We start from the raw sequence: 21,761 nt of genomic DNA on the forward strand, positions 1-21,761 counted from the left end.
TTAATATTATACAGTTCTCGTGGACACACGGAAATTATATATATATTATGATACACACCTACCTATGTAATATAGTTCTTCGGCCGTTATTCCCATTTCGTCGGATAATTAAAAAGAGGCGAGGCCTGTTAATAATATTTGTATTTTAGTTTTTCTTCATAATACCTTCTTTTATGTAAATCTTCTTAAATGTACCTACTATTTAAAAAAAAACACGAAACAGAGTGGCCGAGCGGACTACAGCGTCGGTTCGAATCTCGACTACGTACTGCTCCTCTCTTTCTGGACAGTCAACTGTCTGAAGAGTAAGGCCGCCATCCCTCGACCGGACATGGCGGAAACCTACAGGTGCCCAATTTTAAATTCTGCCTAGCCTAAAAACACAGGTTCTTCAACCGTTCCTCCCTACAAACAACAAAAAACAGCTGATGGCCATAATTTCCGGGTTTAAGCTCAATAAAAAAAATAAAAAAAAAAATACAATAAACTATACTTTTCAAGATCTAAGAAATGCATTTTTTGTCACGCCTGCACCGAAAGTTTAGTTTTTGATGACGGTTAAAGCGTTGGAAAGCGACCTTTTTCCGTCCAGCAGGTAGTAAAATGGGAAACCTCATAGTGCCAGGAGGTAAAATCACAAAAAGTACTGGGCATCTGGGCTGCTATCCCTTGCACGACCAGACACTGAAATCGGTACTTATACAAGACATAGACTTTCGGTTACATCTTATGTTCATATTATAACCTCCTCGCATGACGCGTAAAAAACGTAGCAATTTCAACTTTTAGTGCGTATTATTAACACATCATAATATAGGTACAAATGCTTTCGGTGTGAAATTGTTTTCTTGAAATATTCGCTTTAAATGTTACATCGAGATCGCATTTATTTCGAGTATTCTTATTAAGCGTATACCTAAATTCGAAATCGTGTTGTTGTATTATTTATAGTTTAGTTAAGATAAAGAAATGTCGAAATCGCCGAAGGTTAAACCCATCGTTTTATACTCTCGCAACCGACGTCAAAAATCTTCGGTATATAGTTTCTTAAGTGGGTCATTACATTGCGTCGGAAATTGATTCTGGTGGTTATTTTTCAATACGTTTTCACGATATTCGTCTTTAGGGCATTTGCGACCGGGCCCTAAATGTTATCATGCATATCGCTCGGGTAGTCCCCGACTATAATTCGGGATAGAATGCGCGCGCGTTCTGGTCGAGCGAGGGATATTATAATTAACGGCTTCCGGGCGGCGGCGGCGGCGGCTGGTGAATACGAGATGAGACTTTCGAATTAAAACAAAAGGGCATCGCGCTTAATATTATTATTACGTGTACGTATATATAATAATAATAACAATACTACGCGTATAATACACCGTCGGCGGGCTCGCCGCGCGTACGTGTACGCGCCGCGCCGCCAATTGGTCTCGCGGGGAAAGTCGCGGGAGTTATGAATTCCTTTGCCCGCGCCCGCCTCGCCGCAAGTAAGATAATGAATTCCGCTCGTCATAACTCCCCGTGTCCGTGTATAGTTATAACATTATATTCCCCGGCGGCTCGGAGCTGTAGGTTACTTACAACCCGCGGCGGCGGAAGAATCTTCTCGCGTATAATATTATACAATATGTGCGGCGCGGCGCGCGTGTGGCGGCCCACCGTAATGAATAATACATGACTGTGGAATCTACACGCGGGTCCGTGTACGTACAACCCGTCTCCGCCCGCCCACGGGCCCGTCTTATTACGGCGGCCAAAAGTTCATTTGCGCGCCGCTCGGCGGTTTTCGATATGCGAGAACTATATTATTATTATTATTATTATTATTATTATATATACACACTGCGCAGCGTCTGCCTCCGTCTGCCCCTTTACGTCTTCCGTTTCTCGCTCGCCGCCGTCGTCGCATAACATTATAACATTCTGCCGAGAGATTTCCGACCAACCGTCTATCGTGGCCTGACGAAAAACGAAACGCGAGACCGCCGTCAAAAATATTATATATATCATGACAATAATGTATAATACAGGGACTTGTCTATCGTTGTAGTCATATTGTTATGCAGTTGTGTGTATCGAGAAGATCGTAAAATATATTAATAGAATATCGTTTAATATTGCACATCGTATATCATTACATTATAATATACATATATTATTAAATTACGTGAATCACAAGGTTATTTATATACATCGTATTATAATATATGCCTATATCATAATATATTATAGGTAGGAGGTTTAATAGTAATAATAATAATAGAATTAATGATCTATTGATCTAGGAATAGTCTTAGTCGTATACAATAATTATTATATTATAATATTACGAGTTATTTTAGTTATTTTTAATCTAAATAGTTTCGTCTGATATCATAATAATATAATATTAAAACACATCGTAATAAAAATAATAGTGTAGGAAGGCATACATATTATATAGGCTAGGCAGATCCGCGGACGGCCGTCGTGTCATGTCATCTTTACCCACTCAATAAGGTCTCCAGACGGCCCCGTGGTCGGTCGCGGCCACGGCCTGTTGGGTGGGCCTCTGGGCGGCGCCGCTGACTTGCAAATGATCGTCGTCGACGCCGACGCCAACGCCACCGCCTTCGTCGTCACCGGGTTGGTGGTAGTGATGGTGGTGGTGATGGTGTCTGGTCATGTTACCGGCCGCGGACGCGTGGTACAGCTGCGAGTAGAGTTGCAACGACGCCGGTAACTGCATGCCCGTCGTCGGGTGACCGCCGCCGTGGTAACCTCCACCGCCACCGCCCAGCTGATCGTAACCGTGCGCGTGGCCGATGGCCATCATGTCGTCCGTGGACCCACCGGGCCCGGTAGGCGAGTCGGGTGCCGACGAGTCGGTCGACCTGGGACCCGACGAAGTTGTCGGGTGCAGGTCCGGCGCCGGCGGGGGCATCGACTGGTCGTTAACGGTCGACTGCTGCTGGTGGTAACCCCTGACCGTCGGGAACCCGGTCCGGTCGTGTTGCTGGTGACAGTTGGACGTCGACGATGACAGTAGCAGCTGGTGCTCTAGGTCGCCCGGTCCGTTGGCGGTCGGCACGGTCGTGTCCGCAAACGGTGGCATCACTTTGTACAGGAAACAAAAACAAATAATACGCGACGCGCTCTTAGTTTGATTATTATTATTACTATATTCATATTGTTTAAAGAATATGCGATAGTTCAAGTTGCACAGTTATCATAATATGTGATCCAGGTGGCAATTAAATCAACATTTATAAAATTATATATTTTTTATTAAACTAATTAATCCAACATTTCTCCCCATATTAATTGTATACTTATTAAGAGGTGTATTTATTTTTTTGATATCTATATTAACTTAATAATCTTGAAGTTTACTTGACTATCTCAAATTAATATTTCATTCAGTCCGCCATTGCCACCATATTGATCTTTAGTAGGTTCAATATTGTATTCGAATAGGGGTTACAATAGACAATCAACCCCGTACCAACTTATTATTGTGCATGCACGCGAGTAAACGAAAACGGAATCACCACACGCTTGTCTGAAATTTTGATAGGTATAAAGATGTGTTGGGAGAAATTAAATCTTTAAGGGACGTTATCTGAATGATTTGTCGGAGATTCAAACAACGTTTTCACATTACCGTCTTACCCTACTGCAGCTTGCACGCACGAGATGTGGTGAACTTCGATGTGAATTCACTTGCGAGTCATAAAGTAATATTAGGACCGTAAAAAAATCGCAGAATTCAAATTAAGAGAACCGGGCCGGTAACGTATCTACCGTGTAGGTATTTGGAACCGGTTCGTACATGTTAGAACGATATTATTAGACACTTACCGGCGGCCGTCGTCTGCGCGTTGACCGTGCACGTCGTGAACAAGTCGTGTTGGTGTCCGGCCGACAGGGAGGTGTGAAGTTCGGACGCGGCGACGGAGCCGGTGAATCCGGTGGCGAGCGCGGGCGGCGTGAAGTTCGTGCATCCGCCCCCGCCCGGCCACGTCGAGTACGCTGTTGAATGAGAGTATCCCCACGAGTGATGGGGCGCGAACTGGCCCATGTCTGTCAACAACCGCAACATCGATGTAACATTTATTGTGTTGTGGTCATAATATTAATATTGATTAAAGTATTGAAATATATAAATACTATAATATAATATACGCACGCTTCATATTTTCAAAACTATATCATTACCATCATTACCTACTGTATATTATTATATTATACGTACATACTGATACTAAGTATGCTTAGGCATATGGATCGTTATTGTTAAACTATCGATCATCGTCGCAATAAGTGTTGTGCCACGCCTCTGCCACACACGCACACAAATCCTCGCCCTCCCCCTCACCGCACCACGACCACACAATCGCCGTCCCCATTCCCCGCCGCAATCGTACGCAGTCGAGTCGCGCGCGCGAGATGATGAATGGTCTGAGAAACGAGATTATTGCCGCAGTACAATAATAATATAATATTAATATGAATGCGTACGGTTGTCCGGGACGGTGCTAAAATCGTTACCCAACACCGTGATACACCGACCTACAGGATGTCCAAATCCGTTTCGTGATCATTAACCGCGGACTCGAGACCGAATGGATTGTGCTCGTGAATTGATGATATCGAGTGCGTATAAACGAAAGATATAATATTGATATACATATAATAGAATATACCCGACCGCACGTTGGCCGCCACCCGGGCGAAATATAATGATAAATATACTACAACATACGCCCTGTGGTGGCGAATCGCCTCGGCATAGCCATTTGAGCAAATGCTGCGATATAATAATAATTATTATGGTCATCATCATTTACCGTCCGTTCCGCGTTAGTTAAACGACCGAAATGTAGTAAGTAATAATATGTTTTTCATACTTTTCATGACACTGTTACAATATATTATAAATGTATTACACGCAATGTTATAATAATATTATCGTTTGTCCATCGGTATGTCATTGTTGTCATTTATGCGGTGTAGGAATAAATTGCAACTACGACACCGTTTTACCGATGTATCATATACTTATAGCTGACTAACCCAGCTTCACTCGTGTGCAGTTTTTTTTTTCAGAAAATCCTATATGGTATGTAAACTATATTATACAGCTGGTGTATCTCGGTTTGAGTGTACCTCAGCCCACGGGTAGAAATCGGCATCAGCGTACCTAGCTTTGTGAAATAATTCGACCTAGACGGGCAACCGCAAGTTGCCGATTGGATTTGGTATATTTTTTAAGGTAGTTTAAACTATTTTCAAAACATTTTCTGATATCTCTAAACACAATCTCTGAGATTTTCATCAAAATCAATCGAGTAGTTTTTGAGTATAATATATAAGCTACAAACATACATTTGGTTTAAATAGATTGTTTCTTTAATTGGAGGCCATGTAAACAAATTTTTGTTGCATGATTTTACCTCATCTGTCGAGTAAACCAATGGCAACCATTTATGTACAAAAAAAAATATTAATTTCTACTATTACTATTATTATAATATACAACCAACTGTAAACCATTTATAAATAAAAACAATTTCAATTACTTCTGTGAATCTCAAAATCTATTTGTTTGGAGACCTCTTTAAAATGCGAGTTTTCGGAATTTTCTTTCTTAGTGGGTCATAAAACTAAACTACTGGCCAAATTTCATACTCATAGTTTCGGCGGTTCCAGCTAGGTGATGATGAATCAATCAGTCAGTCAAAGTCAGTACCATATAGATAATAAATTAGATAAAATAAATAAAATATAGATAAATCATCAATGTTTAGGACAAGTTATTTTATGTATATATATAGAATCTATATTATGTATAAAGCCAATAGGTGACATAATATTTTCTAAGTCTTATTCTTTACTCCTCGTGAGTCACAACTAGTATTGATACAACATGGTACCTAGTTTGGTATACACGGTTTATCGAACGCATTTCGACATCGCGCGTGGTAATGAACTAGTGGTACGATTTACGACTAACACATGCGTTTGAACATAATACAAAAAAAAAACACATTCCAGATAACCGAGTTATATAGAGGGACTTCGAACACATGACTTCGGAGAAAACACATTTTTTCGTCTTGAAAGTATTTCGTTTTTTCACACAACCAATATTACAACCGTATTGATTTATGTAAACGCAACTGAAAGAATATGTTGGTGAAATTATTTTATTTTTTTTATCTAAACCTTTATTACAACAACTCGCTGCAGTGCATGACAGCAACAAACAACAATATAATGAAAATCATAAAAACAAAATAGGGAAATTAACTGTAATTATAATGCATTGTTCAAAACAATAGCAGATGTTACCCGTCTTAAAATGATAGGAAACCACTATCTTTAAACCTCGTAAATACCGTGTTATAACTTATAGGGCTGCAATACATTTTATGAACTGCAGTATAATATACGCGTTTTATTATTACTACGCTTTCATTAGGTACACTGGGGGGGGGTTTATGTCATCGAAGCCGATATTATTTAAACCTAATGCGATGATACTTAAACAAGATCGGGAAGATACATCCACGCGTAATATGATATTACTTTATTTTGTAGTCGTTTGTTATCGTTTCAAAGGAACATTATATACCCATGGGAATCGACCCTCGTGCACAGATACACACCAGTACACCACCCCTGTTGTACCTGCAGTTATTAGTTAGATGGTTTTAAATAAACTCCCCCAAAAATAAAAAAACACGGATTACCGTTATTATGGCATAATTCGTGTCATAGTGATTATAGTATTACGTGTACGAACTCACTTTGACAATTTGCCATGGCTGGCATGCGGAAAGCAAGTGGATCGGCAGTCCTGTGCAGTGGATCTAATGGATTAGCGAAGTGCGTCGATAAGAACGGTCTTTGGCCAAAAGCAAAGGCGTGGAACTGTTGCTGCTGCCCTAAAAATAAAAAAAATTGTTTAAATTAAATTAATTTTTATTATATGGTACAAGATATTGGAGTTTTATGGTTATTGCTTTATATAACAGACATCGGATTCGTAAGAGCGTAATTTAATAATATTTTAAGTTATTAGTTATTATTATATTATAATACCATGATTTCGAGCATATGATTTGGCTTGACTTCAGTTTATTCATGCGTTAAAAGCACCATCAAAGGCAACCAGTAATAATTTATAATTATAGTTTTACTTTTCTTTGTATTATTATTAATTAAATTATCAAACAGCTTAAAGTCATCGTTTACGCGGCAAACAAAAGATATGGATAATAATACGCTTGTAATTGGTGAGTAAAGCATCTATTGTAGCTATTGTTAATATTCTTTTCTTGTATTTATAAGTGTAGCAGATTTATAAAGATGTACTGTATCAAAATCTCGTATAAATATATATTTGTACTAAAGTTTATGTTTTTTAAAATTAAATTACACCGTGCTTTGTGTATATAGAATTATTATATTTCGCAATATTAAAATATAAGCGTATTATTTCCAAATTTCCTAAAACTCATGTTTGAAATAATAAATCGTAATCATCTTATCTTATCATCCAATTATTATAATATGATATTATGATATGGCATGAGTTATTTATTCTTTTAAAATATTCCACTGTGCGTTGTACACGTAATAAACATTTTTGCCGTTTAGAAAATATTGAAAATATACAATGGCCAAAGAAGACGCGTCACGAAGATAAAATAAATATACGTGACCGGCAGTCACCTAGAAGGATTTTATCAGAGAACGAGTCAGTGACCGCATGGTTTAGGATTACGCCACAACATTTATATAATCTGGTCCTAATATAGGTAGGAACCTATATTCATTTTCTCCTATCTGGACTTACTCACTTACCTACTTAACATTTTAAACCACAAAATATTATATTACTAATTGAAAATTAAATATTAGGTAATTATGTATACTAAACAGTAAACATTGTATAGGTTATGTTTTCGGGCGTGTGTTTATGTTTCGGAGAAAACAATTTGCTTCAATCAATCTTTAAAATTAAGGATGGTTCTGGTATCAAATTTGATCTAATTGGTACTTTGGGTGGTCAAAAGTAAGCAAAATAAATTTTATTATGTTTATAGAGGAAAATAATGAAGACGCATATTAAGATATTATCAAAAATACATAGACAAAATAAAAATTTGAAAATAATAATAATACTTTTAACATTATATCTGATGTCTATAATTAATGGTTATTGATTACTGATTATATTTTTTTCACCACAGTGTCTAAAAAAATGACAATTGTTGCGTCAGTAAAAACTGTAAACATAAACGTTTTGTTAGCTACTACTATATTTATTTATAATATAGTTAATTTCTGTCCTAATTCTATGAATCATAAGTCTTGTAAACAAAAAATCAAACCTTGATAAAAATTTGTCATTATTTTGGTAGTACTAAAACAGGAAAATCATAAATCTAAAATAATGAAGAAGTACATACTATTATATCAGTGTCGATAACCTAAAACTATATAACTATTGGTGTTTTTCATTTTTCTCAGTATGGGCGATTTTGTGTTTTGAAAGTCTAGAATATTATACAATTAAATAATCAATAATAAATAAATTCATTAAAATATTTGAAGATACTAGAAATACTAGTGTATCCATATTTACGTAAAATTTTCTATTATAAATATTTAAGTTGGAAAAATTGTTTGTTAGTAATAATTATTAAATTATCTATTTTTAACTGTAGGTAATTTTCCTATCGCTTTAAAATAGAATTAAATAAATAATGTTTACTTAAATAAAATAGTAAGCATTTACAAATAAACAATTTGGAAACAGTACGTTTTGGCTTAATTTAAACGTATTGGCAGTACATTAAATATTGCGTTTTGCTAGAACATGGAAATAGTACCTTTTGGAAAAAACATTGGCAATAATAAATTATCAATAAAATCATGGCTCGACACGGAAAATAGTACGTTTTGGTTATGTTTAAATTCTTTAATTCACAAAGATTAATTTATTGGAAATGATAAGATTTGGTCTAACTAGTATTTTTGTTATAAATGATTAATATAAAAATAACCATTCTTTCATTTATTTTGTGACACCAATCGGTTTCCCGTTATGTTTATATAATAATTTGATGTGTAACTCAATTTCGCTAAAAAAAACCAATAGTTCGTTTTGGATTGTCACTACTGTTAAATATTATCTTGGATGTATATTATACTTCTAAGACATTTGAGGTAATAGATGCATTTTTTTTTATTAATGCATTCTCACTTGTAATGGTGTGCGAGTGGTGTGAAAATCAAATCATGTTGTATTTTAGAGAGTAACAATAATTTATCATCAATCATCCATATAAAATTAATATTTAAAGTTTAAATAATTTTAATTTTTGTCATGATTCTATGAAAAAACTTGTACCGTGTGTTAGTAGGGTGCCGAAGCATTGAGCAAAAACGGTGGCATGGCGTCGGACAAAATAATAATAATATGTTCTTATCCTCGAGTTTTCTGATTCGATTTTCCGGGATAATGCCTTTGGAAAAAGTTGAAACCGTGTTATATATATATATATATATGGGTCTAGGCGTTCTCTACATCACTCACGAGCGTCTAAAGTGGAAACGGCAATTAATGGGGACCTGTACAACAGCTGCAGCGGCCGGGCACGTGTGTGGTTATCCCACACGCTGTCCTGCCCGCCGCCTCGCGCGACACGCTCCCCGCCGCCGTCCACCTCCCCCCCCTCCCTCCACGGTATAATAAATGATGGCGAATCGTCAAGGCGATCAGTTTCCAAAGTCATTAAACGCGGCGCGAACGTCTAAAGTTCACAGGCTCGTGATTTGTCCGGATCGTTTGGGTTTATACTGCACATACGTACCTATATACATCACTGTACAGTGTACATACGCGGTCTTATATACACATATAGTACCCATATATATATATATATATGTATAGTAATATTATATACTGTTCTCTCAAATCTCTCGCGGCCGCGGGCCGGACGAGACGCCGGCTTTTATGGTGCACTATATATATAATATGCGAGCGCAAAGTGTTTTTTATACCGTCCGAACGCCGACAGAGAGGACGCCGCCGCCGACACCCATAACACATAAATATAATATAGTAATAATAATAATAATAATAATAATAATATGGTATAGATTATATTATATCTACACATTCGTAAACCGGATTTCATTTTATTTCAGCGTTTCTTTTTTAAACACCGGCGTGTCGTTTAAAGAGACCGCGCGCGTATAAACAAACCACGTCGAAAATGCCTTTCATCATGCGCGCAGTATGTTGTATTGTTGGCGGCGGGACGCGGGCCAAAGGGACCGGCCGTCGTAAAGACGACGGCGGCTGCACCCCTCGTAAAAAAACACAAGTTCGACCTCAAAAACGCCCGAAACGCATTCCGGTCGCATCGTTTGTTTGGGAACGGGCACAAAGACACCCGCGAAAGCGTATTATTATTATTATTATTACTATTAGTATGTTCTTTTATTTATTATTTTCGTTATCGTTATTATTGTGACGTAAATTGCGAATGGACGTGAATATTATACGATAGGTACCATGTAGTTATTTATTAGAGATATTATCGCTCAGATATGAAAGGGCGCTTAGACAATATAATATTATTATGACATTGCATTGACCGAATCTTAAATTATTACGTAGGTACAGAACGACGTCATCAACACGGTGCCTATTATTTATGTATTGTATGGAGTACGAAACTAAAACGAACTATATTATAATAACTAATACAAAATTACATACGTTTTTAAAATACAAATACATTCATTTTCGGGTCATCGGTTCGATCGACCGATTCAAATAATATGTTAAATATGCATTTTATTTACCCAAAATATGCAAAAACAATTTTTTCTATTTCTAAATAATATTTTTTACATAAAAATTAGAAACTTTCTTATTTCTGTTGTAGTCATATTATGTAGTATGTTCTCTATTATTATGATTTTTAAACTTTCAGATTTTAAAAAAATATTGAAATTACTATAGTCAATAATAAAGTAATTATACAATATCTATATAGTCGAATTACAAATACCCCATATTGGCTTATAATAAAATAATGACACACGCCAAATTAAATGAAAATAATAAATATCACTTCTATAAGACCTGGGGACAAAATGCACGGTAGTACTTATTTACTTACGTGTTTTGGAACGTGGTTCTCTGGGTCCATCCACAGTGACTTTGATGGCTTTATTGTAAGTGGTAACTTGCGGGGGCGAACAGCTCACAGTTATGGTCAGCGTAAAACTTTTGCCTGTAACGTAAACAAAACTAATATTATAACAATAATCGCGCCAAAAATAATTTCAAACGTCTTGACAATATTGACAAATCATTGAATAAAAAAAGTACACCACCCGACATACTATTTTGCATTCCATGTTATTTTAATAGTATTCTGTTACATTTTAAATTAACACACACAATTATTTTAACCATGTAAAACATATTTTGCACAAAATTGTATTATACTGCCGAGTATTAAATTTTACAGTAAATACATAATATTATATAACATTATAATTTTTAAAGTAATACCTTAAACTTTATATAATATTTCTAATGTATAATATATGTATAATAATATTTATAATATAATATATTATATAGATTACTTTTCATATTATGTAGAAACAAAAAAATTTTTTTTTTTAAACATAGATATATTTTTAAGCAGGGTACAACTTTTTTTTACTAGATGTGATATGTCTATAATTCTTCAATTAATTCCTTTCAGAAGAAAAATATTTAGTAACATGCTACTTAAAATAATATATATATAGGTACGAATGAAATTTAAAAAAAAAATACTTAAATAGGTTCCCCTGTAATCTCCCTTAACTATAAATTCGGATTTATAGTTAATTCCGATCGTAATACAATATAATAAACTCCGTACATTATAGATAAATGATGACATTTTAAAATGTTTTCAATTGAGAGAGCTACATGGCGTTATTCTCAGTAAACCAGTGGTATTTACGGTATTTGCGAATACTAGTAGGTAAACCGTATAAAAATATTGTAAATATATCCAACTAAACCTAACCTGTACTGTACACCTACGTCAATACCACCAGCCCTGGAGATTCAAGTCCACATTTCAAAAAATTATAATTTTATTTGTGTGGGGACTACAATATAAATATACATATATTATAGTACATAGCTATATAGTATATAGGCATATAATGAATCGGCGCGAAAACTTTTGTTTTACTACATTGCAGTGACGGTTTTGTCTTCACCGGACAAGCTTCTTGTTTCGTGCTGTAAGACTGCCACGTACAGCACATATACTCATATACAGGGTGCGCCGACGTGTTTTCCCGTTCTCTCATAATCATAACAGCTTAACACAGTAAAACGGCAAAACTACCCACCCTATATATTATATATACGATTATAATTATCAAAAAGGGACCGCCACCCCGTGTAAACGTGCAGATAAAGGGTATATACAACGAGAAAACGGCCGTGTCCCGATGAAGGGAAATCGCGGCGGATTGACCTGACGTCCACCCCATTTATACACGCGCGCACGCACGCACGCACACACACACACACACACACACAGACGTACATTAAAGTACGTTTTATACGTATTATACGCTTGTGTGTAGGTACGCTTATAACGGACAGGGACAGATGACGGGCCGGCCGCGGCGTGTGTTATTTACATTATTTTCTCTCTATACATTTTTTCCACCGCACGAGTGCCTATATTTACAACGCGCACATAATAATATAATATGTCACTCGTACTGGAAAATATAAAAATACCGCACCGAGATAGGCGGTCATCGTCATCGCGTTAATTTGTCGGAAAAACATAACGAGGGGGAAATGATAAATCGCGTCGGAAAAACGCGACGTTTATGCGATAATAACTGCAGTCGTACAATGTACATACAATTTATATATATGTGTATTATACGTGTGTACACATTACTCGCGGCGGCGGTGGTTCGTGCTCGCTCGTAATTATTATAATTGAGCGGAAAGTCGTGTCGGCGACAACCCGCGGCCGTGCAATACAAACGTTCGTAAATCGCGTTACCGCTCTGGTTTTTTTTTTTTGTTTACGGTTTATTTTATTATTACGTTTTAATTGACGGCGACACTAATTGTCCGTTGGCGCGGTCGTGTTTGTCACCGTTGGTGAAAAGTCATATCTTTTTTTTATATTTCTAACACGGCTCGACGCACATGGCAAACATTAATTGTCAATTCAAATATTGCGGTTTCATCTCTTTCGTTTAATATGCTATCCCTCCATTTCTGAAACCTCGTAAACCGCAAAGTCCGGCTTTAGCTGCGTGAAATTTTTTTTTTATATTCGTATAAAACGGCACTAACAGACAACAGCGGCGCAAGAAATATATAATAGGTACAAGAACTTTCAACAAAATAAATATTGTTTTGTACGGTGTAATTATTGTAATACATTGTTGAAAATACTTATTCAGTACCATATGAGCCATGAACCCATGACATATTTTATATTATAGAAATAGGTACTCGAAATTCCATAAAATAATTATATTATTGACGATTGCATATGATTGGTGAAGTTCTGTTATAAATTTGGATTAAAAATGTGGCAAAGCATGCCATCCTTACATGAAAGTAATTTTCAGGACCATAATTCAAACGAATAGGCATGTAAAAAGTCTATTTATGTTTAATGATATTATGACCTCAGTGCGTTTGATCAATTATAAACATTGTGAAATTTGAAAGACTCAATCGTAAAAATACTTCAAAGAAATGAAGTGGTGGTCGTTGATTATTTTGTTATATTTTAAAATAAGGTTGTTTTCTACTATATTATGTCTCATTTATTCTTAACTATATGCTTAAACTTTTTTCTATATAGATTTAAGTTTGGAATGCTAAATTCTATACTTGACTTTTGTGAATAATCTTAGTTTTTTTATTATAGTTTATATATTTTTTTTAAGTCTGATACCTACTATTATATTATTTATATACCAAAAATATGTATATATTTATCATATAAATATAATTATATAGGAACGTAAATTATGCTTTTATAGTGTTGCTTAGTGTAGAATAGAAAGGCCATTGTATTTATAATACCTGTTCAAAGTTAAAACTGTTCTGACAGCTATAAATAAGTACGTTTTATTTCGAAAAGGATAAGTGGACGACGGATGAAAAATGTAAACCAAAAAAAATTACACATATTGACTACCGCATATATACATTCCGTATCAGCACAAACACATTCACTGGCAAGTAAAAGGCAATGTCAACAGAAATCCAAGAGAAGTCCTACTATTCGAAATATCCATGTTCCGGACGTTCCTTTCAAGTGTTGGAAATATCTAATAGGATCCTTAAGGAAACAGCGTGTGATTCTCTATAGATCAGTGGCTACCAAAAGACGGTCCACGATGTAGAAAAAAGTATTTGTAAGTTTAAAAGTGATGTAATTTATGATTGTGATTATATAATTTCTGTGTTTGTTGTATTTAAATTCGTGTTCACGTTTTAATAAAAAGCAGTGCAAAAGACATAATGAAATCGATTTGAGAATTTTTTACACCCCTTTGTTTCCATATTCAAACGAATTTGGAGTCCCCTGTCCATTTTTTAGATTTACCTAGGAATCCAATGGCCTAATGCTGACAATGCGCCGGAAACAAGTTGAACTTTTATGTGTGAGATGATAATCACGCCAAGGTTTGCGCCGCCTTTACAGAGTTGTCTTATAGTGGATAGAATGTTTTGGGCAAATCGATTATGTAAGTATCATGTTATATCGACTTAAGTTACCTAGTGGAATACGTTTTGAATGAATTCTTGAAAAAAATAAATCATTATAAAACAGCTGCACAGCTTATCATAGGTTACAAACACATCTAGAATAGCACTGAATAAACTAAGATTCAAAAATTATGATAATTATGAATTATAATATTTTATAATACGTGTTACAACATTTATGGTAGGAAATAGGAATCCAAAGATGAATTAATAAAGATTAATTACTTATTTAGATTATGTTAAGAATACAGTTGGAAATACAATTTCAAACAAATAAATGTATTAAAATAATAAATAATCGGTAAAATATTGTCCGAACGACCGGTCACCAAATGTACTACAAGCCGGTCATGGTTTAGTTAAATCGGTCAAAACGGGATCACCCCGTCGTATGACGGTCACTGTGAAACGTCATAAGTGATAATAGTGCTGTGAACGCACAGTTCTAATAGGATTGAACTCAACTACTCGGTATAGGTATAAACGGTAAAGGTAAACTATAAAAAAAAATTACGATTAACCCGCGGTAAGCCACGTGTTTCAACTAATCAAAGCCCTGTATCAAGAAATCACGGTGGGCTGCTGTGAATGTACCTTTAGTCTGTGTTGTAAAAGGCTGGATCTAGCGAAGAGCACCGGGGGCAAGTGTCCCTCCCCCCGTTCACAAAAAAATAATATAAAAATGTTCATCAATTATTAAAAATCATCGTCGTAAAGATGTTTTTAATTTAAGTGCTCGCTCTATACACAGATTCTAGATTCGCCCTTGGTGTTGTACAGTACAGATTACAATTGAGTAGGTATATTGAAGTGTATACTCAATGTTATATAGGAAAAATATATCATCATGATATTACGCTTACCTCTTCCGCTCCTGCCCACGAACCGCAAATCGTTGAACTTGGCCACCTGGTTCTTCATCAGGGCGGTGCAGTTGCGCAGCTCCGCGCAAAAGTTCTCGTCGTTGCCCGCGCGTATGGTGACGGCCGTGCCGTCCGGAACCTCGCCTAGCGCCACCACTTTGAACGCTACCGGAAGTGTCTTGTTGGACCGCCAGTGCGTGGGGAGTATGGTGCACACCAGGAACGGGCTGCCGGTGCGCACCAGTTCGCCGGGGTGTTCGGACAGGAAGTCGCCCAGCGACCGTTCGGCCAGTATGTCGGCGGTCATCTTGGCGTACGCGTCCGACAGGCCGTCGTCGGCTCCGGAACCGGTCGCGGCGACGCCTCCCACGCCGCCCGTCATCTGGGCGCCCTTCACCACCATCCTGCCGCGGTAGACTTCCGCGGTCGTCGCGCTCGGTAAATACGTAACGGACCGGGTTCTGAAAGATCACGTGATACGATATGTTATTACGTCTTTAAAATATTAAAATATCTATAATATAATATTATATAGGTGATTTGTAAACGACAGCGTGACAATATCTGATGACAAAACATTTTATAAGGATAAAGGACCAAGGACCAAGGATACAAAATCTACCTGCACCCTACAACACATATTATATTGTAATCAACTTGCATGTTATAGATAAATATACTGTAAGAAACCAGCCGTGTTGAATGTTTGTATTATAAAATCTAAGTGCAAAGCACAATAGGTAGGTAGTGTATTTTAAAATTTAAATATATTTTTGAAAACCATTCCGCTCCAGAAAATAAATTACCTAAACAAAATTATAATGATTAAATTTACCTGAAACTATATATTTATATATTGATGTGTTTGTTTCCTAGTTTGTATGGCTGTATGGGTAGTCTATCGAACGGCATTTTATATTGTTACGTTCTAATCAGAGCTCGGACATTAATAATGACTCAAAATGAATTCAAATTTGAATATTATGAAAAAGACAAAATAATTGTTAATTTTTTTAATGATTTATACCTAAAATCAATAATATACACTGGTATATATACGTATCTCCGTGAGTCCGTATACCTCTGACTTCGATCTGAGCATAAGTATAACATTGATTTTAAAAGCAACTATTAAAATTAATAGTGATATTTGTATTTACATAAAACAATTTAAACTGCAGTTCACCATTTTGTACATTGATCAACTTTTCTCATCATCAATACTATTTTTACAATTGGTATTTGGTACTAAGGTATACCTACCTAGTGGGATGAGATGCATATAATCCGTACAATATACAATTACATATCAAATATTGTACCTATCTTCTAATATATTCCACAGTAGCTCCTACGGTAAATATAAGAATTTACAATGGGAATAGTATCATAATATAAAATGGGACAAACGAACAATATTTATAATAATACCTATTATCGCACTTTAAATAAGAATAATATGGTATGCATTAATGGTATTACGGTCACACAAGTTCAACGATTCAGGTACGATATAGAGTACAGCTATAGCTATAATTTATTAATGTTTAATTTTTCTAATATAATCGAGAATAATTATTTTTAAAAAACTATTTAACACCATAACTAAAAGAAAAACATTTTTTCAATACCTTATAAGGCATAAGTTATATCTATATAATATTATGAGATATTCAATAAGTTAGTATAGGTACCTATATAGTAAACTACAGACTGTTCGTAAAAGTTTAAAGTAAAATTGATTTCGTTTATTTTTGTGATTCTTTTTATGGAATAAAGAATGCTCTATTTATTTTATCATAACGAGATTTATATTATTTTTTTATATAATAATATTATGTAATATTGTTAGAATTAATGTTGAATAGGGAATCGATAGTTTATTATTTTATCAATCATGCATCAACATTTAAAGTAAAGTGTAGTATCGACTATCGAGAGATGCACATAACTAAAAAAAAATGGGATTAGATTTCGAATTCAAAGTATATAATACAATTTACATTTTATATAGTTTAGGTATAACTAATAAGTGACATTTAAACTGGGTATGATAAATCAGCAATGTGACATCTAAGTAATGAGAGCTTTATACTGAACGAGATTCATTTTTCTCCATGCCTACAAATTCGAATCCTCTTTAATCTACCAAAGGGGTTGACGAGAATATAGAATTAAATTTACGCGATAAACGTTCTACATAGAAGGTGTATAACCGGTGTGAAATACTTAAAGACACGTCACATCACCGTACTTCCGCTTTAAAGTTTAAGTCTGGTTGAATGGAGAAGCAATAAGTGTTTACACCCTCGGTAAAATATCTACAATATCGTACATAAAGACACTGTATAATAATATATTACCCAGAAATTCCGAAATCGCGTTACACAAATGGTGCTAATAGTTACGCCGTTGATACTTCATCACAATGCTGCAAGTATGTAACTATTTTTAATGCATGTCTAATAGATAATAATATAACGTCTATGTAATTGGCGTAGAAGCCGACTTTTAATTACTTGTACGTTATATAATATATACTATATAAAATTCAAATATTTTGCAGCAAAATAAATAAATTTTTTTATTATAATATGCTACAATATATTATATTTTTAAATTTAATAGGTAAATAATATTTAGACCAACTAAAACCAATCAAATTTAACCTCAATAATTACTAACTAAACTAATACACTAAACTGTGAAGAACTTATTTAAATGGTTTTTATGTACATGTAAGTTATAATAATTGTACCTCAATTATAATTAATGACAGTAACAATATTATTATTAAATATACTATAATATAATAATTAATAAATGAAAAATAATTTTTAAAACTTCACACCAATTTAATATTTTCTGAGCTCTGTCCTTTAGTGTAAAATTAACACTAACCCCTAAATACTGATGGACGATGGTTAAATGATATTTGTTATTGAGTAAATAAATTTAGTAATAATAGCAAAAACTAAAAATAATATTGAACACACACAGAATTTCAGAACGATACAACTAACATAAAATACCCAGTTGGAGTTACCTACGTAAATGTATAATTATTGGTTTTTAATAATTAGGTACCTAGGTACTTGTTGTTAATACTTTAATTTTTTATTATTACTCACTATGTAACAAGATATTTATAACTGATAAGTGATAAGTAATGTCTATAAAATAATATTCAAATACATTTTCTCTAAAAATAAAAACTTATAAGTAGGTACCTACCTATAATAATATCTATACGAATAATGCAGCTGTATTGTTATAATTTATAATAAGTAATAACAATTTAAGTTGTGTGAATTGTTAATTATCATTGTATGCGTTTAATTAAAATCTTTGATAATTATATACTATTTTAATGGAGTTACCTATTAAAAAGTATTGAGTTAATTATTGTAGAATTGAGTAGGTATTGTCAAACGATTAAAACGATTATATAGCTCAATTATTAGAACTTAAAATTAAACACAGCCACACAGAAATAATATGCATGTAATCCTGTGTATGATTAAATTATGACAAAATAAAGAGTTGTAAAATGGAATAGGTGAATCCTAAATTATTATAGTTATTATTTTGATAACGTCACAACAGTATTCTCATTAAAATTAATGGTACACAATATTCATTCCTGTAGGGTTTATAGTACCTACAGTAGTTTATGCCATAGATGTCAATAGGGTATAATAAATTAAAACGTTTCGTATACATTTTACCAAACTAAGTTTAATATTTTGGTGATTATTAATAATGTCAAGTATGTGGGAAAATTTAAGTTAAAACAGGTACGTGAATACCAATAACACATGATTTAGATAGGTATTAACGAAGTATTAACGACGAGCTAATTACAAAATAGTAGGGTTCAAATGGAAAAAACGTGATTAAAATGCAACGCTTTGGTAAAAAAAAAAAAATTAAGACAAAAAAAATGTCGTCAAAATGTCCAGGAAAAACTCAACTTAAAAACACACACATTACATTAATAGGTATAATACGTCAAGTACGAAATGTCGAAATTCCTGCGCTAATACCAATCACATGATAATAATATTATACATGACTACGACAGTATAAAATAATATTAATGACACAGATGTTATAATGCGTAGGTATTGTATTACTGACCTTTGTCACGTCGCCGGCAACAACGGTGATTTAAAAACGTGGCGGCGGTGGATCGCGGAACAGTTCAAGGCCGTCGGTCGGCCGGCGGGTAGCGGAGGGGAAAAAAACACGGACGCGCCGTCGACGAAAAAAAAATACGAAAAAAATACAAACAAACTTTCGACAGCGCTGGCGAGTGACGGGCGGCAGCGGAAGCGGTGGCGGTGGCGGCGGCGGCGGTGCACCTACCGCGGTTGAAGTGCAGTGTTTTTTTTTTTTTTTTTTATTATACTTTTACGACCGCGTTTCCCGCTCTTTTTTTTTTTTGCTTCCTTCCGTCCGCGTCCCCTCGACACCGCCGCGCTCGCGAATCGCTCGTCCGTCGTCGGTCGTGGTGGTTTCCGTGTACCCGCGTGTGTATATTAATATGTTATTTACGAAACGCACTGCGATCGGACGGCGGTAATTACGGTAATAAAATATTATTATATGTATTTATTATTATCATTAACGGAAAAAAAAGGCCACGTGCAGACGACCGCTTTTTGTAACGTCGGTGCGTAATATATTATAACATTATAACGGACGTCGTATTTTATTAATAATAATTTTGTGATTATATTATTATCGTCGACGACGAAGACGGTATAAACCCGACCGCCGGCGCGACTACACTACCTAACGACGCCGCCGCGCGCACTATACAAACGCGGTACCGCAACTATATATGCATTTACGGTATACTATACGTGTATGTGTGTGTGTGCGTGTATGTGTGTGGATGTTCGTTTGTGTGTGCGAGCGAGCGAGCGCGGTTAAACGGCGGCGGCGCGGCGCCGGAGCTCCGGTAACCGGTATACGAAACGCGTCGCCGTCGCGGTATATATGACGCGGCGGAGCGCGCGACCCGAGTGCGTGCGCGTTTGACCGCAATATTCGGGGGTTTTCGCCCGGAGAGCGCGGCGCGGCGAGTCGGTCGTGGCGGGACGCGCCCACATGGGCACCGCACACGCACGCACTCACTCGGACGGGCGAAAGGCGGCGGTGGCGGTGGCGGTCGACTGCTGCTGTACGGCGGGGTAGTGGCGGCGCCGTCGATGGGGGTGTGTGCAAGGGTTACACCTTTGGCGTGCGCGGCCGCAAAGACGCACACCGGCGGCGCGCCGAGCCGCCACCGCCGCCGCACCAAGATCGAAACCAAAGTCCATCCCCGTGGCGGCGGCGGTCCGTCTCCGCGCCGTGTACACAGCACCGCCGCCGCCGGAACAGCCGAGACTAACGACGACGCGAACTCCCGTCGTCCCGCACCGCAGCCACCGCACCAACAACCGCCCGCCCATCCACTGTGGACTTATCTGTCGGCGTGCGTGTGCGTCGCGTACAGTCTAATTATTGTATATACTCTCGACGCCATTGTCTTTGTGCCCGCCTCCTCGAACATGCAGCAGCGTTCTGAGCTACATAGCGGAGGGTATATTTTTAACCCTTTCCGTTAAAAGGCGCCGGCCAAAGGGATATTTTCGTATCGTCCACCACCGTCCACCACCAACACCACCACCTCCGCCACCTCCACCGCCTCCACCACCACCCTCTTCGTATTTTTTTTGTTTTAATGAAATTTCCGGACCCCAACGACCCTCGGTCATTTTTCTCGGACCTCACGCTGCCATGACCGCCACCTCCACTACCCGGATGCGCGCGTTAATGCCTGCTACCGGAAAAATACTTTGAACGTTTCGGTTCAAGAGACACGTGGATGCATGCGTTCAATCCGTTACGTTGTTCTTTCTCGGTTTACTCGCCGTTTGAAACTATTCTCGTCTTTGACGAATGCTGTACTCTATAAAAAAAATATAACACCGTCTCCATTTCAAATTTCAACGTGCGCCACAACGGCGACAGGTTTATAAAAAAACAACGACTGCAAATGTGTGCTATAT

At 36.3% G+C, this 21,761-nt stretch overlaps 1 protein-coding gene across 1 annotated transcript; it reads right to left on the minus strand.

Annotated features, from left to right (window-relative positions):
* Positions 1–2,110: 2,110 nt before the first annotated feature.
* Positions 2,111–21,129, minus strand: LOC132947186 (runt-related transcription factor 1-like). The gene is made up of 6 exons (XM_061017397.1): positions 19,843–21,129; positions 15,703–16,163; positions 11,187–11,300; positions 6,792–6,929; positions 3,841–4,062; positions 2,111–3,096 (listed from the first exon to the last, which is right to left on the minus strand). The coding sequence occupies exons 2-6, from the start codon at positions 16,103–16,105 to the stop codon at positions 2,492–2,494; spliced, it is 1,482 nt and encodes a 493-aa protein (XP_060873380.1). The 5' UTR covers positions 16,106–16,163; positions 19,843–21,129; the 3' UTR covers positions 2,111–2,491.
* Positions 21,130–21,761: the final 632 nt, after the last annotated feature.

This window comes from Metopolophium dirhodum, chromosome 6, assembly GCF_019925205.1.
Source record: "Metopolophium dirhodum isolate CAU chromosome 6, ASM1992520v1, whole genome shotgun sequence".
Classification (NCBI taxonomy): Eukaryota; Metazoa; Arthropoda; class Insecta; order Hemiptera; family Aphididae; genus Metopolophium; species Metopolophium dirhodum.